Consider the following 24,981-nt stretch of genomic DNA (forward strand, 5'->3'; position numbering starts at 1 on the left):
GTGTCCTGCTGGGGGAAGGGGCCTGCGCGGCGGCGGTGCCCGCTCTCTCCACCAGCCCGCCCGCTCGTCTCCTCAGGGACACGACAGTCCGACAACCGCGTTGACGACCGAGACCAGAAGGGGCGTAGGGACACCACCCCACACCCCCTCTCCGTCCCACGTGCCCCGCCCGGCCCCACGCCGCGCCGCGCCGCCCGCTTCACCAATCCGCTGCGCCGTCGGCCGGCCGGAGGCGGGGCTTCCCCGCCCCCGCCCGCCCCGCCCCGCCGCGCGTGGTGGGCTGAGGAGGGCGGGCGCGTGCGCGCGCCGTTTGCCGCCACAGGGTTTGGGGGGGCAACAAGTGAGGGCGTTTCCCGCTCCCGCCAACGGCCGCCGGGGACCGGGAGCGCTTCGCTCGGGTCGGCGCAGCTCTCCCTCCCCGGTATCCCCCTTCTCCTCCTTATCCCCCTCCTTGAGGAGAGGAAGCCGTCCCCGCGGGGAGGCGGCGGGACGGGACTTCACCTTCCGTGGCGCCGCCCCGGCATCGCCCTCAGGTGCGGAGCCTCCGCCGGCTGCGGGGGCTGGCGGAGCGCGGCCGCGGCATGGAGCCCCGCCGGCCGCTGGGGCCGTAGGAAGGCGGTGGAGGGGTGTGTGGGGAGGGGGGGGAGGAAGGAGGGACCCCCGCCGCGTAGAGGCAGCCGGTGGCCGGACAAAAGCATGGTGGATGTGGAGGCGGCAGCAGGAAGAAGCACGGCGGGGACCCGCGGCAGCCTGGCAAGGTACGCGTGTGAGGGGCTTCGGCTGCCTCCGCCGGGGATCGGCACTGCGAAAAGGGCTGAGGAGGGGCGGGGGGGGGGGGGCGGGAAACCCCATAAATAAATCATTTTTTAACTCAATTTTTTACCTCCCCTCATTTTCCAGCTCGCGAGGTTTTCTTCCTCGTAGCTTCCCTAGTTTATTTGCGTACTGACGGCTACAAGCTGACGGGGTGTGTGTGCGTGTGTGTGTCTCGTCTCGGAACGGAGACGTATGCATTTATCCGGAATTTTGGGGGCTTTTTAAATTTATCCCCCCTCCCCGCTGGGGGAGGTGGCAGGCGGTGGAAAGGGTGGGGTTAAACCACGCGAAGGCGAAGTCCCAGCCCTGGCGCCCAGGAGCATCGGCAGCCGGCACATGTTGCAACAAACTCGGCGAGAAGAAGGCAGAGGAGCAATCTGTTGGTATGGAGGAAACTTAGGCCAGCTCAGCCGAGTTAAATGACCGTGTGCTTGTCGACGTCGTCGCTTTTTTTTTTAATTTATTTTGTATTTTTTTTAATTTTTGAAACGTGGGGAGGAGAAGTTGATGCTGAAACCGTGAGTTGTTGTTTGGTTGGTTTATTTTTTTTTCTGTGTTTTTTTTTTTTTTTTTTTTTTTTCCCAGAGAAAACCTGAGACGTAGGGTTGCTGCAGTGCTGGGTGCTGCTGCAATCCTCTCCTTGGCTGGAGGAGAGGAGCAGAGGGGAGGACGCGGGCACGGGAGCGCCCGGCGGGGTTTTTTTCGGGGGTGGTGGCAGGGCTGGAAGACTCGCACAGCTCCTGGGGTCAGCTAATTCAGAGGCACTAACCGCGTAGGTTAATTATTAATATCTGCTCAGCCTTAGGACCTTGCTGATACAGTGTAGCGCTGAGGTGGTGGCTCTAAAGTGTGGGCTTTGGTGAACCTGAAAGGGGGAAAATACTATTTTTGCTAGAGGTGGCCTGAAAACATGGGCTCTTTCACGAGATGATGCTTTTTAATCCTTTAAACTTCCTGAGACATACTGTACCCTGTGAGGAGGGGACTTCAGGTTACTAGCTGTGATTGTGGCCACACTGCAGCTCGCAATTCATTAGTCATCCTGCAAAAATTTATGGTGAAAGTTACTTGAGTAACCCTTTAGTCCGACTTCCCAACGTGCTCAGTGCTGTTGAAGTTGATTATTAAACACTAATGTTTAGTTTTAACTCTGTAGATTGTTTACTTGGTTCGGTTGGGTTTTTTACCTCTGGGTGTTGTGGTTTGTTTTTTGGGTTTTCTGGTTTGGGTTGGTTTTTTTTTTATTATTATTATTTTGGACCCAGAAAGTGGGTTTGGGCACAGACGAGTTTAGTCTGGATGTGGAAGGATGCATGCATAAAATTACATGCTAAATATATAATCTGAAAGTTGTTGAGGAAACATGATTATAGCGTTCTCCTTTGAGGAAATTTCTGGTTAATTATTCCTCCCCTGTCTTAAAGAGAGACAGCCTCGAATTTAGTTCTCTCCTAAAGTTGCTTAAAACGGTTTCGTGTTCTTCTTGCAGTTCCGCTTTTGCGTCAGATTTTCATGCTGTCACGGAGGGGTGTGTGTGCGGGTGGGGGAGGAGATGACACTCCGGTGAATGGTCGGATTGCTGCTTTGCTTGGATGACGAGCCGAGGAACTGGCTGCTGGCAACAGCTACCTTGTCACCTTAGTGACCCAGCCTCTAATGCCTGTTGAAACCACCGGAGGAATTGAATTAGCTCCAAATTATTACCAAATGCGTGGAGGAAACAAAACAGAGAATCAGCTTTTCTCATTCAGCAGATGTAATTTCTAATGTCTTCTTTTTTCCAGGCCGTGAACAACTTGAAAAGAGAATAGACTCTTTTAAAAAAAAAAAATATTGCAGAATTAAAATACAGAATATTTGTCATATCCTTAAAAATGTTAACGATTAGAATCAAAATCTTTTGGCTTAAAGGAAACCCCGATTTTGCTGCTTGCTTGGAACGTGTGGCTCTCTACCTGAGATGCTGTGAAATACTGTTGTATGGCTTTAAGGAAGCTACAGACACTGCATAAAGTGATTAAAAATTAGAATTTGTTTTAGGTAACTCTCATCTGTAAACTGGTTTTGCTTGGTTTTTTGTTTGCTTCTTTTCCTCATGTAATATAAATAGACGAAGAAAACGGAGGAAAACTAGGTACAGCAGCAGGGTAACACTGCTGAAGGGACTTGTTTGAAGGTCATGCATTAGGTGACTGGGAGTGCTAGCTATCTGTCCGATGCCCTGTCTCATAATAGATGCAGCTCAGTAATCTCCCTAGAGATTGTTCCTAACGAACGGTGTCACTGGTGGTCAAAAATTTTATTATTATATCCTGTAAGCTCCTCCTGAATTTTTAAAATACTTATGGGTAATGAAGATGCTACAAAGTGGTGCTTGTTCAGAAAGGCTTTGATTAAAAATGAGAAGTGGCTAAAGTGGTTTTGTATTCAATGCTGACAACTACAGGCAGTTGTCTGCATGAATAAGTTACACTGTATGTGGAAGAAAAAAATGCAGGATTTGAGTCTTCATTTTCTTGCATTCCCATCAGAGTCCTTGAAGAATGAAGTCTTACAGAGGAGAACTCCTTCATGGTGACTAGTCAATGGCAGGACCTTTAGTGATTGTCATTTTACAACCACCTGGGGCAGCTATTTTTGTAGTGGGACTATCTCTGAGAGTGATTTTTTTTTTTTTTTTCCTGTTGGCTGTGTAAAACCACTTGAAGGAGAACAAATGGTGCTGATAAAAGACAGTCGATGTCAGTGCTGATGGTGTTGAAACATAGGACATAGTCATATGTCTCCTACCACAGCTAATGTTGTCATTATCACAACAGTCAAGAAGCACGGATGGCTTGTCATCGATCTGTGTGCTTGACTGAAATCTGTGTAGCTGTATTTCTCCAAATTAACCAAAAGAGAGGAAAAAGATTGAACAGTATCAATTAAAATCCTCAGCCAGCTTCTTTGGAAACTTGATCTTTTTCAGCAGATTACTTGATTTTTGACAAAAGCGTGTCAAATTAGCTTGTAAAATCTTTACTTTAGACAGCTTGTGAAACTTCGTGAAGTTTGTTACTTGATGGGCTTTTTCTGTGTGCTGTCAGACTTGTGGGTTTTGATGGAAAGTGACTGAGCAGCTCTTGTCAGAAATGCATCAAGGGTTGACGTTCCAGATCTCTCTATTTTACTGGATTTGCTTATGCTTCCTGCTGCAAAAATCCCATTAGTCTCTTTTTTTCAGTTGAAGCATTGGCACTGTAAATAGTAGAGCCTGGTAGGTTTCTTGTAGGTTTGTCACACACTTAAAGCTTCTTAAACTGTATAATTCTAAAACTTGTCAAGAATAGGCCAAAGGGTGAGCAGGGTGGGAGGAAGCTATTGGCAAGAATATACTTATTGTGGCAACAAGGTTTTAATAATTTATTTAGCTTGATTGGTGGGGTGTTTTTTTGTTGAAAGCACAGAATATAGAAAAAAAGATGTATTTCCTTAACATAATGAGCCTTTTAACGTGTCTGGTTTTCATGTTAATGTTTCTGGAAGGCCATTAGAATCGATCATCTTCCAAAAGCTTGAAACTGTCTTTGTCCCTTTCAAAGGTTGCCTGTTTGGGATTTTTTTTTCATGTTATGTCTATTTATTATATTTTCTATTACTATACAGCAGAAGTACGTAAGTAATTTTGAAGCAAGTAGACAGCCATTTACTTTTCAAATTTAAACTTTTAAAATCTTTTTCAAGTATACACAATTTTAATTCTTAATGGTTGTTTGTAAAATAACATTTTTAACCCAAATGTTAACAATTAGTTTAGGAAGAAGGTGTGGTGGTTATGATTGTGTGCTTGAGAAATCACAGGACTAGTATTTGTTTCTAGTGCATCATAGGCTATATTCAGGCAAGTGGTTCACATGGTTTAGAGAAGAATTTGTGCCTGTGAGTACAGTTAACAAAAATTGCTAATGTAATTTCCCTGTTATGCCATGTTCTGACCTCACAAATACATATTTAAATGTTTTTATCAGTCTACTACTAATTCACCAGTTGCTTTGCACAATCCTTATGTGCTTAAAAACCAGTAAAAAGTAACCAAGAAAAGATGATGATGATATAATGAAATACAGACCGTTCCCATCATTTTAATGCAGAAGGAACGTGTCACTAGCTGAAAGTTGAGGAATAAATATCTCGGATCTGTTCAGGTACACTTTGCTTTTTACATAGGAAGAACTAACAGGTATCTTGGGCTTGATCCTGCGCTTCTCTTACATCTTTTTCACGGATTTCTTTGGGCCCTTTAGGATTTAAAAGATGAGTGAGTAAACCTCCCCAAGCCTCCAGATCATGTAAAACCCAGTGAGAATACTGGATCATTAAAATGTCTTGTGATAAACTGTGCAAAAGAATGATTGAATGGATGTGTCATGAGAAGCAATTAGCATTTAAATAAAGAGAAGAATCCCAGTGTGTGATGGGTGTGGTCCTGAGATTTTTAAAGGGAGAATTGATGGAACAATTTCACCAGCAGCTGGTTAAGAAAGCTTTGTAGTTTGAGAGAAATACAATAGCAAGAGTTGAAAAGCATTTAACTTACAACTAGTTTTGTTCATCTTTGTGAGTAACTTCTGAAATTTAGCAGCTGCTTCATCTTGAGCTCATAGAGTTGCTCTGAGAGCCCATTGACTAAATCACTTAATTTGTAAGACAACTGTCTAGATCTAATGAGCAAGAAATCTCGATTTTTTTTTTTTTTTTTTTTTTTGTGGACGACTAATTTTATTATTTTTCTATAAAAGACTAATTCTCAATGGCTCAGTGGTTTATGATCCACCAGAGGATATACGTATTGGTCTAAAATTTACAGTAGCAGTGTGGTATTGAAAGTTTACGTGCCTTGCTAAGGTGCCTGTGCGTGTGGGATGCTCGGCTTCCTGCCGCAGGTGTCTGCGCCGGGTTCCTGCCCATCGCATCCTTCCGTAGGCCCGTGCAGTTTTGAGGCGCAGCGGCTAAAGCAGAGCTCCTGTCTGCAGAGCTCCTCTTGGGCCGGTGTAGCTGTTTGTGCAGCTGTGTTGCGAACTGAATTGAGGAATCAAGTGGGTTGCGAAATAACCTTAGTTTGCTTGTCTTCGGGATTATGCGTAGTGTAACGCAGTGAGCTGTGCAAACGTGGGAATTCATGGACTTGGGGAAGGGTGGGATTTTTAAATTCCGTTTAAGGAGCAGTGCAGATGAATGACACAGTGTACCTTGAATTTAGCGCTTTTTCATCTTGAGCAATGATATTTTTTAATCTGATATTTGAATGTTGGGAAATGGGAGGCTGTCTTTGGGATGGAGAATGTTATTGAAAACATATTGTTGATTTGGTTTTGAATGAAAACAATTGAGACATGCAGAGCAGCTTGAAGTTGATTACTCAAACCACTCTGAAATGTAGTGGATACTTTGCACTGGTGTGCAGGTAACAGATACAGAAGAGGCTTCTGCTTGGATTTAGAAATCTAATCGGGTTAGGTGCTCATCTGCCATTAACAAAAATGGGAGTTAGCTGCCTAATCTGCTTAAAGATCTTTTACAAAATCTTCCTGGTACTTATATGCATCTTTATCTGCCTAAAACTGCTGGAGAAATTGTTACCTTTTCCTGGAACTTGGTAGGCTGGAATGAGATCTGTATTTTACGTTTTACAAATTTGAAGGGGAAAATGACCTTCCCTACTTAAAATTCCACTGATTTTCTGAACTTTAAATGAATTCTTCAGAAAGATGAAAAACCTTTTTTTCCTGTACTTATTAATCACACTTGAAACCAAAACCAATTAAAGACAAAAGTATTTTCATGTATTTGCATTTTGAAATGCAGGGTTTGTATTCTTTTATTTAGTTCAGTACTGTAAGCTCAGCGGCAGATCCTGGAATTCTGACCTCAGTAGTCACAGTATGAATTCGTTTTGAATTGACTTTTGAGTAAAGGCATAGCACTTGTAGGGAAAGGTGATTTGAGATGCCTGGGAAGATTACTGTCCCAGCTGCATATCCCATCACCCTGCCACTGTCTCCTGGAAGTCAAATTGAAAACCAGTGTCTGTTTATTTTAACCCAAAAGGGCAGTAGACATTAGGGGCAGTAACCTCATTTAGACATACCAAATTATAATGTCTTCGCTTTTGAATCATAGTTTTTAGTAGTGTGGCTTGTAACGTGGGCAAGAGGACAAAGCAGAGGTACAACTTTGAAGTATGGTGCTTAAAGGACATGTTTGTTAGTTGACTAAATAGTGAATGCTCTCTATGCAGACATAAAGGTGGTTGGAATATGGTTAAGGCAGTAGTTATTACTGGTTTTAAGATAAGCTGGAAGAGGTGCCAGGAGGACATGAGTTGTCTTGTTTATGGAAATTCTGGTTATCTGCCTCTTGAAATATCTATGCTAAATCACTTTTAAAATTTCAAATACAGCGTAAGACAGTGCCTCTCCAGCAGGCTTTATCTTTTAAAATGTCCACTGCGAACCTGACTGATGCTTTCAGTGTGTTGCCCATTCTTTATTACCAGAACTAGCATCGAGCCACATGCTGGATATCTGGGAGGAAGGTAGTTCATTATGCCTTTCCTTGGCTTTCTGATAATTATGGGAAGATAATACTCAAGCAAACCACTCTAGGACTAGCGGAAATGGGTGGGTTGTGCAAGTTCAACAGCTAACCAACTGACTTGATTACAAAAAGTGTTAGAGAAATTCAAACCTCAAGGTGTGTCTTGTTATGGTTGAGGTTGCCCAAAGGCTAGCTGCTTCTGGTGGACCAGTGCTGGTGCTTTTCTGGCCCTGCCTGCGGGACCTCTGCGGATGAAGGTGGGAACAAGAGCAGTAGTGTCAGGCTGCAGCAGCAGCGGTGTGCTGGCACATGAAAGCTTAAGCTGATTGAAGGCGTGATTTGCTGTGGCTTTGTGAGTCTTCCCTCTCCTGCACTGTTCCTGGTGTTTGTGCAGCACAGTGGCAAGCAGATCTAGTGACGTCAGCCAGCTGAAAACTAATTGCTGCTTTATTGCGAGGTTCTTTATCATCCTCTGTAGCTCCTTAACTGACTCATCACAGTCAAATCCGTGCAAAGGTGGGATGGGCCTGTGTAGTTCATAGGGGAAAGAATAAATTACAGGAATGTGTCAGCCATGACTGAAACTGTTTTAAACTGCTATGGAACTGTACCCCCTGACTGGTAATCCATGTGATGAATGACAGTTCATTTTCTTCCAATAAATATTTATCTGCTGCCACTCAGTTAAACCTCTTCTCTTGATTCTTCATAATTTACTATTTGTTCAAGCTGAAGCCTTCTCAAAGGTACATAAAAACTGAAGTTCATAAATCAGAAGCTGGCAGCTTGGGGTTATTCCTAACAAACTGCACAATGTCATAATTCTAAAGCTTGAACTGACCTTAGAATGACATGTGCTTTATTGTGTGTTTCTTTGTGGGTTTTTTTTTGTTGTTATTTTTTTTTTTTGTGTGTGTGTTTGTGTGTACTGGATTGGGAAAAAACAGGTCACTTCCACTATTGTGGGCCCTCAAATACTGAGGTATTAAACTTTAATACTAGTTTTTATAGCAAGTTGAGATCTTATCCTTGGTTGTCAGTGTGAAATCTCAATTATTAAAAAATCCAAAACCCCACACCCTTTTTGCTCTTAAACAAAGAAACCAAACTTTTTTAATCACAAATTATTTTGCATGTGCAGTTAGGAACACCTTCACAGATGTTTAGTATGGCTGCAGGTATGCCAGTATACAATGGCAATATTAGCACAATGTATTGATTTATAGGGACGCTGCTATGGTTTCAATCGCCTGTGTAAGTGTAGAGTACATGTGGAGTGCTGTTGGGTTTTTTAATCCCTGTAGAAAATCATGACCACAAACTCAAGTAGTTTATACCAGTAGAAAAATTGGAATATACGTTAAACCTGGGATTGAGTTTACAGAAAACTTTTCATAATGACCAGAGGGCTTTTTTTGCATGTACCTTGATCTTCTATAGGAACACTTGAAACAATTCAAATATGAACTGAACGTTCTTTCAGCCAATCCAAGGATTTCATTTTACCAGGTAAAAAATATATATTTAGACCTAACTTGCGTTGAATTCAATAGGTACACAATATTAAATATCTTAATTAAACCCAGACCTTCTGTGAGAGACACCTATAATAACTTAAAATATAGGCAGGGTTGGGATGATCTGTGTGATTTACTGGTAGCTGGCATTCTAATTAAAAATGGCTGAAAAAATGGATTGATCTCCAGTTGAAGGTTTTGTGATTATCAGTTTGGTGCAGGGTTGAAAGTGTTCAGTTTGAGATAGTGGACATCGGGTGATGTCTCTTCCATCTGTAAGTATTCTGTCAGGCAGGACTTTCACATAAACTGGATTTAATTAAGTTAAAAATAAGTTTTTATTGTCCTGAATTACTTTGTAAAGATAACTTGATGCAAACTTCATGGGTGTTGCTGCAATATTTCTAAACAGCAATATAAAGGTCAACAAAACTTGTTTCATGGATGTTATTTTAAATAGCATACTTTAAAAGGTGATGTTCTGGTAACTTCTCTTTCCTGTTTGAGGAGCTAGAGGGAGGGAAGCACCTGGAATTTGTGAAATGGTGACAGGAAACATAGCAGTAGTATAACTTACTCTGAAGATTTTAGGATTATGATATTCAGAATTTACCATTCAGCAGTAAATGAAAGGACTATTCAGTCTTAATACCACAGTTGGGAGCTGACGTCAGTAGTCTTAGGACAGCAGTCAAGTAGGCTATTAGGGGTAGGGATTTTGGGATTCTCATTATGCTTTTATAAACTTTAATGTAGGAGGGATTTCCCCACCTCTTTGTCAGAAGCTGCTACAAGTTAACTTCTTGAATTTCATCTTGACATAACTGCTTTGAGCAATGCCTTTAAACGTTGTGCGTTATCTGATTGCTTTGAGAAGTAAGACTGTGGAGAATAAACCTGCTGACATTAGGTAGTAGTAGTCTGAGAAATTTAAATGTTTGTAGCGATCACAGATCCCTTCGGATAGCTTCAGGGTCTGTCTGCATTGCACCTAAGAGATGGCTTCAATGATAATCTGATTGTCTACTGACAGGCTTGTGGGATATCTCCTTACCTAATTAAGACTGACTCTTAATCTATATGATTTGGAGTCTTGGTAGGACCCGATGATGGAGCGTGGTCAAATCTAGTTTATGCTGTAGAAGAACCTTGTTGGAACATGTTCTCTCTACTTGGTTGTGGTTGTGACTTGGATGAGATTTGATGAGGCTGCAAGTGGAGTCTTGCTATGCTCTTTCACTTCAGAGATGTAACTTGTGTGGGATGTGTGATGACATCTTTGTGCCTTCTTTCTATAGTAATTGCACAGGTTTTTTGGAAGCAGGGTCTTAGAATATTTTGAAGTTGTCCTATGGGTCATAGGAAACATGAGATGGTATAACTAACTTAATAAAGCTGCTTTGTTTGTGTTTATACAGATGACAGTTACTATCAGCTTGTGTGGAGAAAAATATTTACCTGTTCTGTAGTTAAAATAGTAACTGCTATTCTGTAAGCCAGCAGAGGTTCATTCACAAAACTGGGCTGAGTTACAATTCTAGATTGTATTTAGGGAAAATGTCATGTATTTTATGTACCACTGCACTTAAAGTTTTATAAAGCATAAAGTTATATTCCTTTGCATTTCTAAGATTTGTATGTTGTTTAATAGCCTCACGAGGTGTTTTTATAAAATAATTTTTATTTATGAAATAGTAAATGCAATGATGATGTTAAGTTCCACCTTATGTGCTGTTTGAGTCTATTCTTTAATTGCTGCATTCAATCCGCCGCAGGAAACATAATCCATACAGGGTTCTTGGAATGTCACCGTCATAATAAGGTAGCTCCTGTAAGAATGAATGAGAAGGGAGCTGTTCAGATGTGGACTGTTTCTTTAGTGCTTGTTAAAGTCAGTCAAAGTTTAGAAATACATTCTTTCATTTTCACCATAGTTTTTCCTTGGCTGATAGCAAAAGTTCAGTTTGTTGAAGATAGTTTGTGGGCTTAATTTTGATGATTAGAAAAATTTTAAAAAGATTTTTATTCAAGCCAGTTAACTACCATTGGGTTGAATAGTACATGTTCATTAGATCAGCTTGTCTTAAATGTATTAACCATTAAAAAAAAAAAGTTTTGTAGGATACTGGATTAAATGCCACATGGAGTGAGGCATTTTCTCTGTGGGGAAGCTGCAACAGTTTATATCTTTCCCTTTTTTTAACACCATTTCAGTTGGAAACTAGGGTTTTTCACCCATCTGTGTGCAGACATATGTTTATTCAGCATATTTTTAGAAGCTGGGTCTAAGCTCTTATCCCTGTCATTGCAAATGCGATGTGCCAAATGAATTGAGAATGAACATTGCAGTTATTTCCTGAAGTCTGTAGGTAGCTCCAGTATTGCTGCTGCTGCAGAAGTTTTTGTTGTAATTGCCCAGCCCCCCCGCCCCACAGTGTAGAACTCTCTGAAAACTACCAGTGAAGCTGAGAGGCATTATTTCAAAGCAAGAACAAGAGCATATTTGAAAACCCTTCTGTAGGAACAGGACTACAAATGGGCTACCAGAGAAGGAGGGATGGGGACAGTGGAGAGCTTTGTCACTGTGCCTAGGGTAACGCAGTGCTTGAAGTTTGGCGATTGTTTTCTTTCATGTAAGAGGCTTCAATCCTTCTGTACCAGTTTCGGACTTGAAAAGATAGTGTTCAGGTTGTAACCTATAAGATAAAGCAGAGGTAGAGCTGACCAGGGCCCAAATTTATTATCGGAGCTACTCTAAAGCTACTTTGTGAAGCAGCTGAAGTGCATGTTTGAGAGTTAGGTGGAGTGGAAAACAGTATCAAGGAAGCAGTACCTTTAAGGCAAAAGGTGAATTGAGCAGATGACCACAAAAATGCTTGTTTTGTTGGAAGACTGGCAACTAACAATCTTCCCTTACACTGGCAATTTCAGATTGATTTTAATATTTATGAGGATTTTATTACTTGTTTTCATCCGTCCATTTCAGAAGGGAGGGGCAGAATCCATCTGGGAAAGGAGTTATAGCACAGGGAAGATAAGCAAAGTAACTTTTAAAGCATGGCACAAAACTGATTAAACAGCCTATGATTCTGTGCAGTGTATGCTTCATTCAATGAAATTGTAGGTCATGGTCTGGGAGTAACCAGGTTAGTTAAGTGTAATATTAGGAACATTGAGGCTTCACATCCAGTTAATCTTTTTACTAGATAGCCAAAATGAGTGTTGATTAGCGATAATTTTAGTGGTAAAATTTGTGGGTGCTGGAAACTGAATTGAGAAGAACCAACTTCATATGGGTCCCAAGACAGTGATGACTTTCCTGAAAAATTAAGTGGCAAAAGCTCAGCATCATCCACCTGCCATGAGGGTCTAGGCCAACCAGTTATATGTGTGGATGTTGTGAGTGAGAAAGCTTTCTAAGCTAATGAATGCCCTGAGATGTGTGTGGGTAAGTGTTTTTTCTCAAATTTTGTGGTTATTTTGGAAGTAATTATCTCTCCTTATTATGTTGACGAGACTGAGTATGCTATCTGGCTTGTGCCTTATCCCAAGCCTCATTGTGGAGACTTTTTTAGAACTATATATTAAATTCTTATTTGTGAATTTTAAGTACTGAATGCTTTTTTGTTGTTGTTGCCATATCAAAAATAACCTAATAGAAGGGGAGGACAGAAGACAAGGAGGTGCAAAAGAGTTCTAGAAGTGAAATGACTAGGACTTCTTATGGCAAGGAAGAAACAGAGGACAACAGATAAAGGTTCATTATATAGCTGGTATGGCAAATGTGCATAGAGAAAATAACTGCATTTTTTTTTTAATGTTTTATTTTCCAAGGGTTCCCCTTTTGCATGGTAATAGAAAAGCAAGTTATTCCAAGTTCTTGCTGTATGAAAAATTGAGGTATTCATCAATTATGGAATTCATAAAAGTTGAAAATATAAACAGGTTCAAAGAGGACTTGGACAAAATGAGATTAGGTTCAATAACAGTAATGAAACATGGTTCAAATGCAGTTCCTGTCCTTCTAATACACTGCTACAGAAAACCTGGGGAGTATTACTAGAGAAGTGCCTCACTGTACCATTGGTTTCTTAGGGGGTGTGTTTTTTTGGTGGGGTGGTTTTGGGTTTGCTTTTAGGTGTTTTTGAACAAAATGTACAAATGTGCTGAAGATAACTAGTAGGAAACAGAATGTGAAGTTAGATTGGCTTTTATTTCAAACTCTTTAGAGTTCTTTATGCCTTGAGCTGCGTCTTGCTACTTAATTGGATCTTGAAATTCCATGCCCAGGTTGCAGTGGTGTCTTTGTATTAAAATATTGGAAGTGTAGAATTTCTTCCAAAACTAAATAATATGCTGGAAGATGGCTCAAAGCAGGTATGGATGCAATTAATTAAAACTGTTGTCAAAGTAAACATTAACTGCTCTGAATTTCATTCTGGTTTTTGATGCTTTGTGTAGTGTGTTGTTATCTTGGTAACCTTCCTCCAACTGGAACATTGTTTCAGGCTGACTGTGGTGTTTGAAGAACACAGAAAACCTTGACTGTTATTCAGTGGTAATGGTTGTGGCGTGCTTCTGCAGAAGCAGAGTACTGATAATTTGTTGAATATTTGTCAGTTCATAAAATGTTCATAATTACTATTGTGTAAGTGTGGACTTGTGTAAGCTCTAAGGGGAAAAAGAGATACTATTGTGTGTAGTTAAAAATATATATTGAGAGAGTGTTCAACTTCTTTAAAGCTGGAAATAGCTCAGACTTTTTATAACAGCCTGGGGCTCTTAACATCTTCACACTCTTGTTGTTGCTCAATCCGGGAATTTCTTTTGACTCACTGAACAGAGTTGAGGTATTAAGAGAACTGATGCATCTCACAGGAGGTTAGAGGGACTGCATATGGCTTGCGATATGTTTAAAAGTAATTTTAAAAATTATCTTCAGAACGAGTGTCACTATTGCGTGCACTGTCGCTAGCATTACCAGAAGCTGTGCTTCATATACAGCTGCTATAAGGGATATCAGGCTTCAGAATGAAGTTACGTGGTGAGATCCAAGCCTGCCATAGCCCCAGTTACAGCTAGTCTCTGCAAAGAAAGGAAGGTGGTAGTATCTGTTAGATACCCGAATTACAGCTTTGTTTTGCCAAATTCCTGATAGCTTATTCCTGAAAGCTTATTCCTGAACCAGTAAAGTGGTAGGTATAATACACACAGGTAATAAGATTATCTTATCTTTTGTCAGCCCCAGAGAGTAAATGGACTTTTAATGTTTGGGTTTGGCAGTAAAATAATGTAGACAGGTTACTCAGCCCACTTAGAAAGTACAGCATAACTCCTGTCTTCAGTAGAAGATACAAGTATTTGCAGTTAAAGGTCATGGCTTCTGTCAGATTTGAAGGAGGTGGAAAAGTTAGCTTGTTTTACCTTGCATCCGCACGAGCTGTTCAAAGACTGACGTTGTATGACTTTTTGCACCAGGGTATAAGTATAATGTTGTTGCTATGCTGCTAGATAGCCTCTTGTCAGAGGGTGGAAGGGGATTATGGCTTCAGAACCAAGGTTCAGTTCCTGGTGTGTTGTCATCCCTGCTGAAGAGGGGAGATCTGTCTGCTCCCCTTCTCTCTGCTCTGTACTTTCACTGTAGCTGTTGTGGTGCTTATCTGGTGTGCATCTCTGGTCATTGTTATTTTTCTGCTGGGTTAGTGATGTGAATTGATTCACGGAGAGGCCTGGCAGAGCACCAGAGCCAGTGCGAGGGAGGGATTGGGCCTGAGTTCTTAGAGTCAGAAGAGGAGGAGGAGAAAGTCCCCATTAAAAGGAGGGGTTAGGCGATTAGATCGGTTCAGCTGCTTGTGGATCCACAGTCTGGAACTGCTGCAAGAGGCAAGGGTTGAGGCAGGTAGTCTGGTTAAAAGTATTGGTTTTCTTTCATTCTGGGGTTGCGTGACCCTGCCTAGGTTTGGTTTAGTGCCTCGAAGTACAGATTTGCTGCTATGGCTGCATCTGCTGTGGAGCATTTTGCTGGCTCAGGAATGCTGGTGCCAGGTATGTGCAGTGTGGGAGGGAATGCCACCTGAGATTGTCTGCATCATGTTATCTGGTATTGCTTTCCCAGGGGAACTGTTAATTGTTAGTGCTAAATATGCAAGCTGTTTTAAGGGAGCTCTGCTTTGGGTGGTTTGCTTAGCTGCAAATCTGTATGATATGCTGCTGTTGAGATTGTTCACTGGTGGTCACAGCTTTTACTGCTATTGAGCTTTCATGTTGAGACTTGAGATTAATAAATATCATTAATAAGCAAAAGCATAGAGGAAAAATGTTTTAATAACAAAGGAGTCATCTTAGAATAAAGAAACAGTCGTTTGGTACATCTAGAAACACCATTTAAACTTATTTTAAAATAGAACTATAACCTTGAAAATGGCTGTTATCTTACCTGTCTTTTGCTTCCTGAAACTTTCCTCCTTTATGTGATAAACAGGAATACTGCATTTTCTTCATCTTGCTGGAAAAGTTTATGGGTATGCCCGTGCTGTGCAGTGGAACGCAGCATGGCTCACTGTGCTACCACAGGCTATGCTGCCTTTTGAATGCCACCTAACACCCTTGTGCTGTTCAGGGTTGTACTCTGCACCTACTTGGCAACCTGAAACTGCTTTTAAGGATCCTTATTGAGTGGTGTTGCATCGCATCGTGCCCAGTGGTGGGGTTAATAAAATTTATCCCTTCATTCAAAACGGAAATGGTGGAGCCCTCCTGCAATAACAACTAATACCTTTGTAGGTGTTAAGTTTTGAATAGTCACCAGCAATCTGATTGCATAATTTATCATGGGCTTTGGTACTTAAGAGCAAGGAAGATGGCTTTTCAGTCAGTATTAAGGCACACGAGGTAACAGTTGCTTTCCCTTTATTAGCTCCCTTCTGAAGGCTTGGTTTTCAGTTTCATGCTATAGATGCACTCATTGCAAGGGGGAGCTGGGGATGGATATTTGTTTCTGCAGAGACTGAGAAAGTGTGTAGTGCTGCAGAAGAAGCTTCAATGTGCAGCAATTGGACATCTTAGTAAGAGGCCCCTACTTATTAGGAACTTAAACATCAATAACAATCAAGAAATATGATCAGTATTTTGTGTATGAATATGTGGTTCTTTGATAGTCAGGTTGCTAAATAGAAACCTGGAATAAAAGAAAATTCTACTTATTTAGGAAAGTGGCTTTCCTGAAGTTGTCTCATGATATTTCAGTTAACATGTAAGCAAGCAGTTAATCATCTGGTATTTTAAACGCTCAGTGGGTGTTTTGTTGAATATAAGCAGAATGAAGTAAGTTAGATACAAACTTGATCTGACTTTTCAGGAAAGAGGTTTTTTCTTGCTTCATTGGTAAAATTGATTGGATTGACTGTCAGAATTTATCCATTTGCCCCTTGCTTTCATGCTTATCAATGCCCTCCTTTGGTATTTCCAAAAGAGCACCTGTCTGTCCTATCTTAAAGGTTTTTACCATCTATGGTAACATCTCCAAGTCAAATGAAGTAGCAGCTTGCTTAAAAACTGTAGGAAAGAAAAACTGCTTCACAGTTCAGGGCAATGTCTAGCATCTGCCAAAATGTGGATATTGAAGCAAGTTCCAAGTCTTTAGAAATCCTGTTTGGATTGATGATAGGTTGCTCTTGGTGACTGCAAACCTAGGTGTGTGTGTTTTGACGTTTTGCTATAGAGGACTAGTTAGTGCATCATCTGAGTCCACCGTGTTTTATTGTCTTTATCTTAGAGAGGATTGCTTTTTCTGAACTTGCGTATTTTGGGTTTTCTTTGCCACTTCGCAATGTCTGCCTCTTTCTCTTGCCTTTTTGTGACCTATGGCTAAACCTCAGTAGAGATTCAGGCTTGGTTTTGTGCACAGCAAAGTCTTAGTAGCATCAGTTTAAAAAAAAAGTTTTAACCATCATTGTTTCACACACTAATTTTGTGAAATCATTACAGAAAATCAAGTGCTGTAACACGGTTAATCAGAATCCTGCAGGATGCTAACTCCAGTGTGAAAAGTTCAAACTGATGTATCGCACGTCTCCTTAGTGAGGGGCTGGTACACTTAGATGTCCTTGTTTTTTGTTTTGACCTTGAGCTTGGCCTCTTCCAGATATAACCCTTGTCTTTTGTCGGGGGCATCATGGCCCCTGTTTGTGTAAAATCTTGCCTCCAGAAAAGAGTGTCTCTTGTATAATTAATGCCTGGAGCTGGATGGAGTGCACGTACTTGGATATTCAAGAAACATTTGCACAGTACTCTTGGTTATATGGTTTATCTCTTAGGTTGCCCTCTGTGGAGTCAAGAGTTGGACTCGGTGTTCCTCGTGGGTCCCTTCCAGCTCAGAATGGTTCTATGAATTTCGTACTAACTCTTCTAGACTTCTGAACAGGTTCCTTACAGGTTTTCTGGAATACATTCACTCTTGAGATAAAGCTTCAAACAATACTGTTTAAAAACAACTTGTGAACAGCTTCTCACCGTTTTACATTAATGTTATTTGGACTTGAAGCTTTTTGAACATTTGGAATCTTTTCTTGTAGCTCATGGCTGTTTTGTAATACCTGTTTTCTTCTGTTGTGGTTCATCTTGTTTTATTGATTACTGCCTGGTCCCACAGTGAGGCAGATTTTCCTTTCAGGTTCTGCTGGCTTGCCTTTTCTATCCATCTCTTGAGCCCAGTGCTGCTTTTGTGGCTCTATAAATCTGTTCCCTTCTATCAATACCTTAGTTTTGACTGCAGCAAAGTGTAAGAGTGGAGTGGAGCTGAAGAGGACTACTCCTCCCTTTTTCCCCCCACATTCCTTCAGAATCAATCTTTCCAAATATTGTGTCTGTAGCAGAACCTTGGTTTATCCAGAGTATGGTTAATGTTAACCTTTTTTTTCCTAACCACATGGATGTTTTCTAAAGGCTTTGAACAAATAGACTGTATGTATGCAGTGATACTGATGCATAACTGTGCAGCTGGAAGTTGCATAAGCAGAACTCTGATTTGTGCAAACTTGAATGGATTGCTAAAACTGTCTTCATATCAGTGTAGCTGAGAAATTTAAAACAGGCATTGAAAAACTGTGTGTCAGATCACCTCTGAGTGTAGGTAGCTCTCTTCACCTTACTCACTGAAGCTAGAATAAATTTTTGCATGATTTTCTGTTCCTGAGGTTCTTTGCGTACTGTGAATTGCTTTACCAATACGTAGTGTTTACTTCTGTGTTCTGTTTTTTTTTTGTGCTAGCTGGCTAAGTGTTCCAGCCTTTTTGTTTTTTAACACCCAAAGTAGCAAAAATTTTTCAAATGGAGTATTGATTTATACTGCTCATCTTGGTTCTTCAACAAAACTAGTATAAAAATGCATCGGATAGATGTAAGTATGAACCAAATCACTTGTAGTTTGTTTTTGGCTTCCCTAACAGATCTTCCATCCTCAGCAGTCAAAGGAAGCAGCTGGGAATTTTTGTAATATTAATGCTGATAGAAGAAGCTATTACTGGAATAGGAGAAAGTTCTTGTGATCTGTCCAGATTGCTGTCGCAAAGCTGTAAGTAGGAAATGGGCGCTGTCTTGTACTCTGTGATGCTGCTCCTTAGCAAGCTGCCCAGCGCACAAAATCCCCATCGTGCTGGCACTTTGGTCAATCGTTGCAGGGTCAGCAAAGCCGATGAAGAAATTAGATTGGTCTTGAGATGTGGGCTGTGGGTGTTTAAAGGGAGGGGGGGAGGAAGTGGAAACATAGCACCAAAAAAAAAAAAAAAAAACCAAAACAAACCCAAAACAGAAAACCAAAACCCTCCACTAGCAACAATATTACAAATGCAGCACAACCCCACCCCCACATAGTGATGGGGATTGTAATACTGTGTTTTGTGATAAATCCAGTTCACTTGATGTGAAATTCCAAACTGGCATCCTTTTATCAATTCCTGTCTGGGTATAATGATTAAAGCTAATACATACTAATTGCAAAATTGGGAATTCTATTTCAGCTTATAGAAATAGCCTTTCTGAAGTCTGATTGTTTTCTATTTGCTCCTAGTTCAGGAACGTCAATCTAATGCTGTGAATAAGTGTTTAATACAACCTGTCATTGTCCAGTTTAGGAAAAGGACACTTTAACAAAGCAGTTCTTACTTGGTAGCCCTTCGTATTGATTTGATATTCTTAATGAGTTATTTTTAACAAACTCCTAAAAAAACCCCATGTAGATTGCTTTTGATTACAGGAGAGAAGAATGCTTTCATGCAAAATTGTGGGGGAGGTGATCATGTCTTAAAACTGTTATTTGTATTGGTAATGAATATCACTTGTTACTTAGGTTTTCTCAGAAATATTAATCACCACTGTTGGATAGCTTTTTAAAAACTAAATTGAAAATTATAGTGGTAGTATTTACATGTGGGACTGATAGCATTTACCGTGCTTTGTGTGGTGGAACCAATGTCATTTTGCCAGACTCCTCCTTTTTCTGATGAAACGTTCTACCAAGTCTAACAGTAAACGGAGATTTTTTCTGTGTACGATCCCTTTCTCCTTTGCTGCAGCGGATTGCAAGGCTACAAGTGAAAAACAGGAAGATTGAGGAAGATCTTGTAGTTACAGAATTTGAATGCTTACCCAAAAGACTTAGCGATTTGAAGGATTTTAAGTGATTGAAACAAAGTCTCTGCAAGTGATGTCTCACTGTCTTCAGAACAGTCTCAGGTCAAGCATCCAGATGACTTAGAGGTGTTGAATACTCATAGTTTAGTAACTGGGGCTGTGACAGGTGAGCTGTGTAGTGCTACATATCCTGGAAAATCAGGCTCTGGCTGAGCTCTTGACAATCCTGTGTTTGTTAGTCATTACCAGGGGGAGCTTCTCATCCAGTTGTCTGGGGAGTCCTGGGATCATAGGTCAACTGCCATGTCATTTGTTGTTCTAGTGAGAAGAGCTGTAGAGGACGGGGTGGATAAGCACTGATGTGCATGCTGAACTACGTAAAATAATACAGAGCATGGGACAGCTGCTTCCCCGGTATTTTTGTGTGTACTGAAAGGGAAGTGAAGAAAAATAGTACGTAATACCTGTTGCTAGTGGAAGCTGCTATGGCAGTTGAAAAAGGAAGATAAAGTTTCTTTGAACTCTGTGTGGCCAGCCAGTGCTTTCTAACAATTTAACTGTTTAGCTTAAATGATGGATGGCACTGACCATAAGTGTGTTTTTTGTCTTTGAGGTATAGAAGACAACTACTTTAGAACAGAAAACTTCATAGCCAACTGAGAACAGGACATTAAACAAAGTAGATCTGGTGTGAGCGTATACAAAGATAAATATGCAGATGGTACATGAGGTCAAATGAAGGAAGAGTAGGGATTTTTCTGAGTAGTCCATTGTTTCTAGGAGTGGCTTTTTACTTAAATTTAAAAATATTGTGGCCTCCCTTGATCCCCTTTGGTTTTAATGAGAATCTGGGGTCAAATGAGGGGGGGAAAAAAAAAAAACAAAACAAAACCCAAAATATCACCAGTTACTTACTTGTTGCTTTCTTACTAAATTTTGCGTTTACCTTGCTGAGAAGTAAAAGAAAGTAAGACTGGTCAAACCAGAAGAGACGAAGGGTCAGTCTAGCTCAGGTGTCTGGTGATGGATGGAAATAACATGAAAAGAAGAGCCAAGTACAAGGTGTACTTCTCGAGTGTACCTTCCCGACTGCTGTTCCTCTGTGACTTCAGGACCTCTGAGGCAGTGTTTTCAGCTGGGCTTTTGACAGTGAATGCAAACCCTTTAGTTCACTGGGTTTTTCTGGTCTTCCAATAATCATTGCTACTCCTGGCAAATGAAAGCATCTTTGCCGGTGAGTTCAGCATCTGACTTAAATGGAGTCTTACTAACTTTCTTATTCATTCTGAATTATTTTCTAGTCTGATTTCCCGATTTAGAATGGCTTGTTAAATTTTGTGCAGCTTGTACATTGATATACCCCTGGGCTAGTAAACAGTTTGATAAACACTACTTTAGAGGAACGCGCTGTTGCTCCTTCTACTGTTTACCTTTCATTCCCACAGCTGTGGAAGAAAGAGGGTTTGATCCATTTTCTCAGTAAAAACTGGAGATGGGTCACAGAATCACCTTTGCTACAACAGGGAGGTACGCTTACTGTTCCTGAACTTGCATATATGGGAAACCTCTCCTTTTTTGATTTCTTTTCAGTTTTTTTCCTTCCTAGCAATCATTACACTTTCACTGTCCGCTGCCATTCATTTTCTGTTCCAGCTGGAGAAAAAAAAAAAAAAAACCAAAACAAAACAACAAAACAAAAACAAACAAACAAACAAAAAAAGCACAAACCAAAATTCATGTTCTCTTCTGTCTGCAGAGATCTGAATGCCATCAATGCAGCTGGCCAGTTTTGTCAGCCACTCTCCTAAGGAACAGCCAAGTGAAATGGACAGAAACTAATTGTATGCTTTCAAATTCAGCTCTGCCCATTATGTAGTTGGAAGGTAAAAGAGTGCAAGTATGAAGGCTTGAAACTTAAAATAACTGACCTTATCGTATAGCAATTTATTCTGTACCCTTAAGCTCAGCTTACTAGCAGAAAAAAAAAGTTTCTCTAGCTGCCTTTGCCAAGCGGAGGGGTCAGATTCTAATTATTACATGGTCAAGTGTTTTAAGGAGGCTTAAATGAGGAGCAAAACCTGCTGGCTAATTTAGGCGCACTGTGAAATGCGATGTAACATTCCTAAATAGCAAATGGAAGTTTTACATTTTTACCAGCTTCTTCTCTGCTGATGAAACGCCAAACCTGCTAGCTGTAGGTGTGCATGTCTTAGGAGTAGATTAGTTTTTGCCTTTTTTTGGCTGTAGGTAACCTCTGTTTTTAGGCTACTAACTTGAACGTTCTTTATCTGAAAGTAGTTTGCATTTTTTTGAGATGAACAACTTGATAGGAAGAAGGCTAAAAATCTGTAATTTTTTTCCTCTTTCCAGATATGAGAAATGAGTGTTGGACGCAGAAGATTAAAGCTGCTGGGAATTCTGATGATGGTAAACATTTTTATTTATGTGATCGTGGAAGTCTCAAAGAGCGGCAGCCAAGAGAAAAATGCAAAAGGCCGTGTTATTATACCACGCAGCAAATTCTGGAGAAAATACACTCCTCACAAAGCTTATTGGAACAAACAGCAACAGAAGCTTGAACTGCTGTACAACCCTATTCTGACCTTGCTTTCCAATATGACTGTGGAAGAGAACTTAGTGTCTAACTCAAGTGTTCTCAGTTCCTGTGACCCTGACCCGTGGGTACCTTCAGAGGTTAGTGACTTTGCAAACTTGCCGGACAGATTCAAAGACTTTCTACTTTATCTGAGATGTAGAAATTATTCGCTATTAATGGATCAGCCAAACAAGTGCAAACATAGACCTTTTCTGCTGCTGGCTATTAAGTCACTTACACCCCATTTTGATAGAAGGCAAGCAATTAGGGAATCCTGGGGCAAGGAAATAAAATCAGGGGATGTGACAGTCAGAAGGGTCTTCTTACTTGGACAGACCCCACCAGAGGATAATTTTCCTGATCTTTCAGACATGATAAAATTTGAGAGTGAAACCCACCAAGACATTCTCCTCTGGAACTACAGAGACACTTTCTTCAATTTAACTCTGAAAGAGGTGCTGTTTCTTAAATGGGTCAGCAGCAGTTGTGCAGATGTCCAGTTTATTTTTAAGGGTGATGATGATGTTTTTGTGAATACGCATCAGATCCTGGATTACTTGAAGAGCTTATCGAAGGACAAAGCCAAAGACTTATTCATAGGTGATGTGATCAAAGATGCTGGACCTCATAGAGAAAAAAAATTGAAGTACTACATCCCAGAAAGTGTTTATGAAGGTTCGTATCCTCCATATGCAGGAGGTGGTGGGTTTCTGTACTCTGGTGATCTGGCATTAAGATTGAATAATGCATCTGAGCAGGTACTCCTTTACCCTATTGATGATGTTTATACTGGAATGTGCCTTCAGAAGCTTGGGCTTGCTCCGGAAAAACACAAAGGCTTCAAAACATTTGATATCGAAGAGAAATACAGAAATAACATATGCTCCTACACAAACTTGATGTTAGTGCATAGTAGAAAACCTCAAGAAATGATTAAGATTTGGACACGCTTGCAAGATCCACACTTAAATTGTTAATGTGCGTAAGTGTCTTAAGTCCAAATAACTTTCCAGGATTGGGTCTGACTTTCTTGGTGGACCATTGAAGCTCTGTTTAACAGTTTAATTTTCTCTGGAAACTTTTTTCTGTACTTTTGAAAATGAGAATAATATTAAAATTTGAGGGAATGGCTTGAAGACTTGGTCCGACTTTTCCACTGTCGTGGTGGTCATTATGTTTCAATATCAGTCTTAATTTTAAAAAGGACTCCAAGGCTGTAACTAGCTGTCAGTGATTGGTTAGCTGTATCGGAAACAGGGATTGCCTACTGCAACACATCTTTCATTAATTGTGATGGTGGAAGATAATTTCTCCTTGAGTAGTATTTGTGTGTGGGTGTGTAGAAACCACTGTAAATTGAAAATTCACAAATTGGAGGAATGTAGTTTTACTTTAAGTATGAAACACTTATGAGACTTTAACTATTGACTTTTTTTTTTAATTTATCGTTTTCAGTCTTTTTGCACCCCAGAAGAGTTTTTTTTCCTTTACTTAGGATCTTTTGTGCAAAGCATGCCTGTGCCTGAAGGATTTACTCTTTTACTAATTATGCTTTTTTTACCAAAAAAAAAAAAAAGGCATAATACTGTTTGAAAAGCCCCATAAAAGAGCTGAATGTATAAGGACAAGGAAGAGCAGATTTTGTTTGGGGCTGGGCACTGGGTACAGTTAGGTCTGTTCCCTGCCCCACTTACGTGAGGTAAAGCTGAGTTATTGATAATGTTGTTTATGAGAAAAGCTACTCTGGTTGGTAGTCCTTGCTTTCTCTTTTGGCACTAAATGTGATCAGGTAGCTTGGTTTGATGCAAATAACTGAAATTGCACATTGCTTACGAGCATGGTTTGGATATCCTACAGAGAGGTAGCAAATCTAGAATTGTACAGATCCTAAGAGTTTTGAATTTTGAAACAAACGTTAAAGTTGCATGATGTCTCATGTAGAGTTAAACATGTTCTCAAAACTCAAATCTTCTTCTATATTTCCACATCTTGCTTATAAGAGTTATTCTAAATAGTGGTTGCTTCCTTTGTATATGTAGAAGTGCCTGTCTATTTATTGTTCAGATTGAAGACCAAAACGTTTTCTTAAATATATTTTGTGTAACATTTTATTTGTATAGTGTTGTCACTCAGATATTTAAATAGAGCATGATATTTTAAATCTGTGAGAAGTGTAACATGTTAAATAAAGCTAATTGTTATTTTTGAATTTGAAAAATAAAATGTGATTTAAATATTTCTTGTATTGCTTCCTTTGAGGCATAATGTTGACTTACAGAGCAGTTGCCCTCTGCTGCGAGGCGTTCAGTAACAGTACGGTTCAGAAGTTCAGAAGCAGAAGGCGGCTTTATTCGGCAACTTTCTCTGATGCTTACGTAGCGGGCTAGCAAGAAAACACTCGCAACTGTGCGTGCGTTTCTTAGATGCTGTAATCGATGGACAACGCCGGCAAAAGCAAGGGAACACTAAGTGCCCTAGGAAAAATAGTACATACAGAAATAGTTGTCTGTACAATAACGCCACTTGTACCATTGAAATGAGTCAAGGAATGGATTGAACGGCTAGCACTTTAATTTTTGTTGGAAATAACTTGGCAGCTGCAACTTTTTTGGCTTCTTCACCTGCTTGCTTGTTCTTTTGTTTACCTTGAAGAACAAATGTGGTGCTTTTTTTGTTTGAGGAGAGGTGAGGTGGTCTGGTCTTCCACTTTTGTGTTCTGTAGATGTTCACATCGACCCCAGTGGAGCTGAAGATGGACCGTGCTCTGCTCTTGTGCCATGAGGTGTGGCCCCCGTGCCTTGTCTTTCCTCATGAGAAATTACACTTTTCTGCAGGTTTTACTGT

The 24,981-nt window shown here is 40.4% G+C and overlaps 1 protein-coding gene across 8 annotated transcripts; it reads left to right on the plus strand.

Moving 5' to 3' along the window:
- The first annotated feature begins 289 nt into the window (after positions 1-289).
- Positions 290-24,373, plus strand: B3GNT2 (UDP-GlcNAc:betaGal beta-1,3-N-acetylglucosaminyltransferase 2). Of its 8 annotated transcripts, none has more exons than XM_032984219.2 (4): positions 290-758; positions 18,359-18,483; positions 20,987-21,068; positions 21,912-24,373. In XM_032984219.2, exon 4 carries the CDS (start codon positions 21,921-21,923, stop codon positions 23,112-23,114), a length of 1,194 nt encoding a protein of 397 aa, XP_032840110.1. In that variant the 5' UTR covers positions 290-758; positions 18,359-18,483; positions 20,987-21,068; positions 21,912-21,920; the 3' UTR covers positions 23,115-24,373. The 8 variants fall into 8 exon arrangements, with proteins under 8 accessions (XP_032840110.1, XP_042651929.1, XP_032840107.1 ...); XM_042795995.1 differs by lacking the exon at positions 20,987-21,068 and adding an exon at positions 21,298-21,424; XM_032984216.2 differs by lacking the exon at positions 20,987-21,068.
- The last annotated feature ends 608 nt before the right edge of the window (positions 24,374-24,981 follow it).

This window comes from Tyto alba, unplaced genomic scaffold (assembly GCF_018691265.1).
Source record: "Tyto alba isolate M040663 unplaced genomic scaffold, T.alba_DEE_v4.0 Super-Scaffold_22, whole genome shotgun sequence".
NCBI classification, from domain to species: Eukaryota; Metazoa; Chordata; class Aves; order Strigiformes; family Tytonidae; genus Tyto; species Tyto alba.

What these genes read in the sequence shown, in the direction of transcription:
- B3GNT2 (XM_032984219.2), top strand. Translation starts at nt 21,921, where the DNA reads ATGAGTGTTGGACGCAGAAGATTAAAGCTGCTGGGAATTCTGATGATG.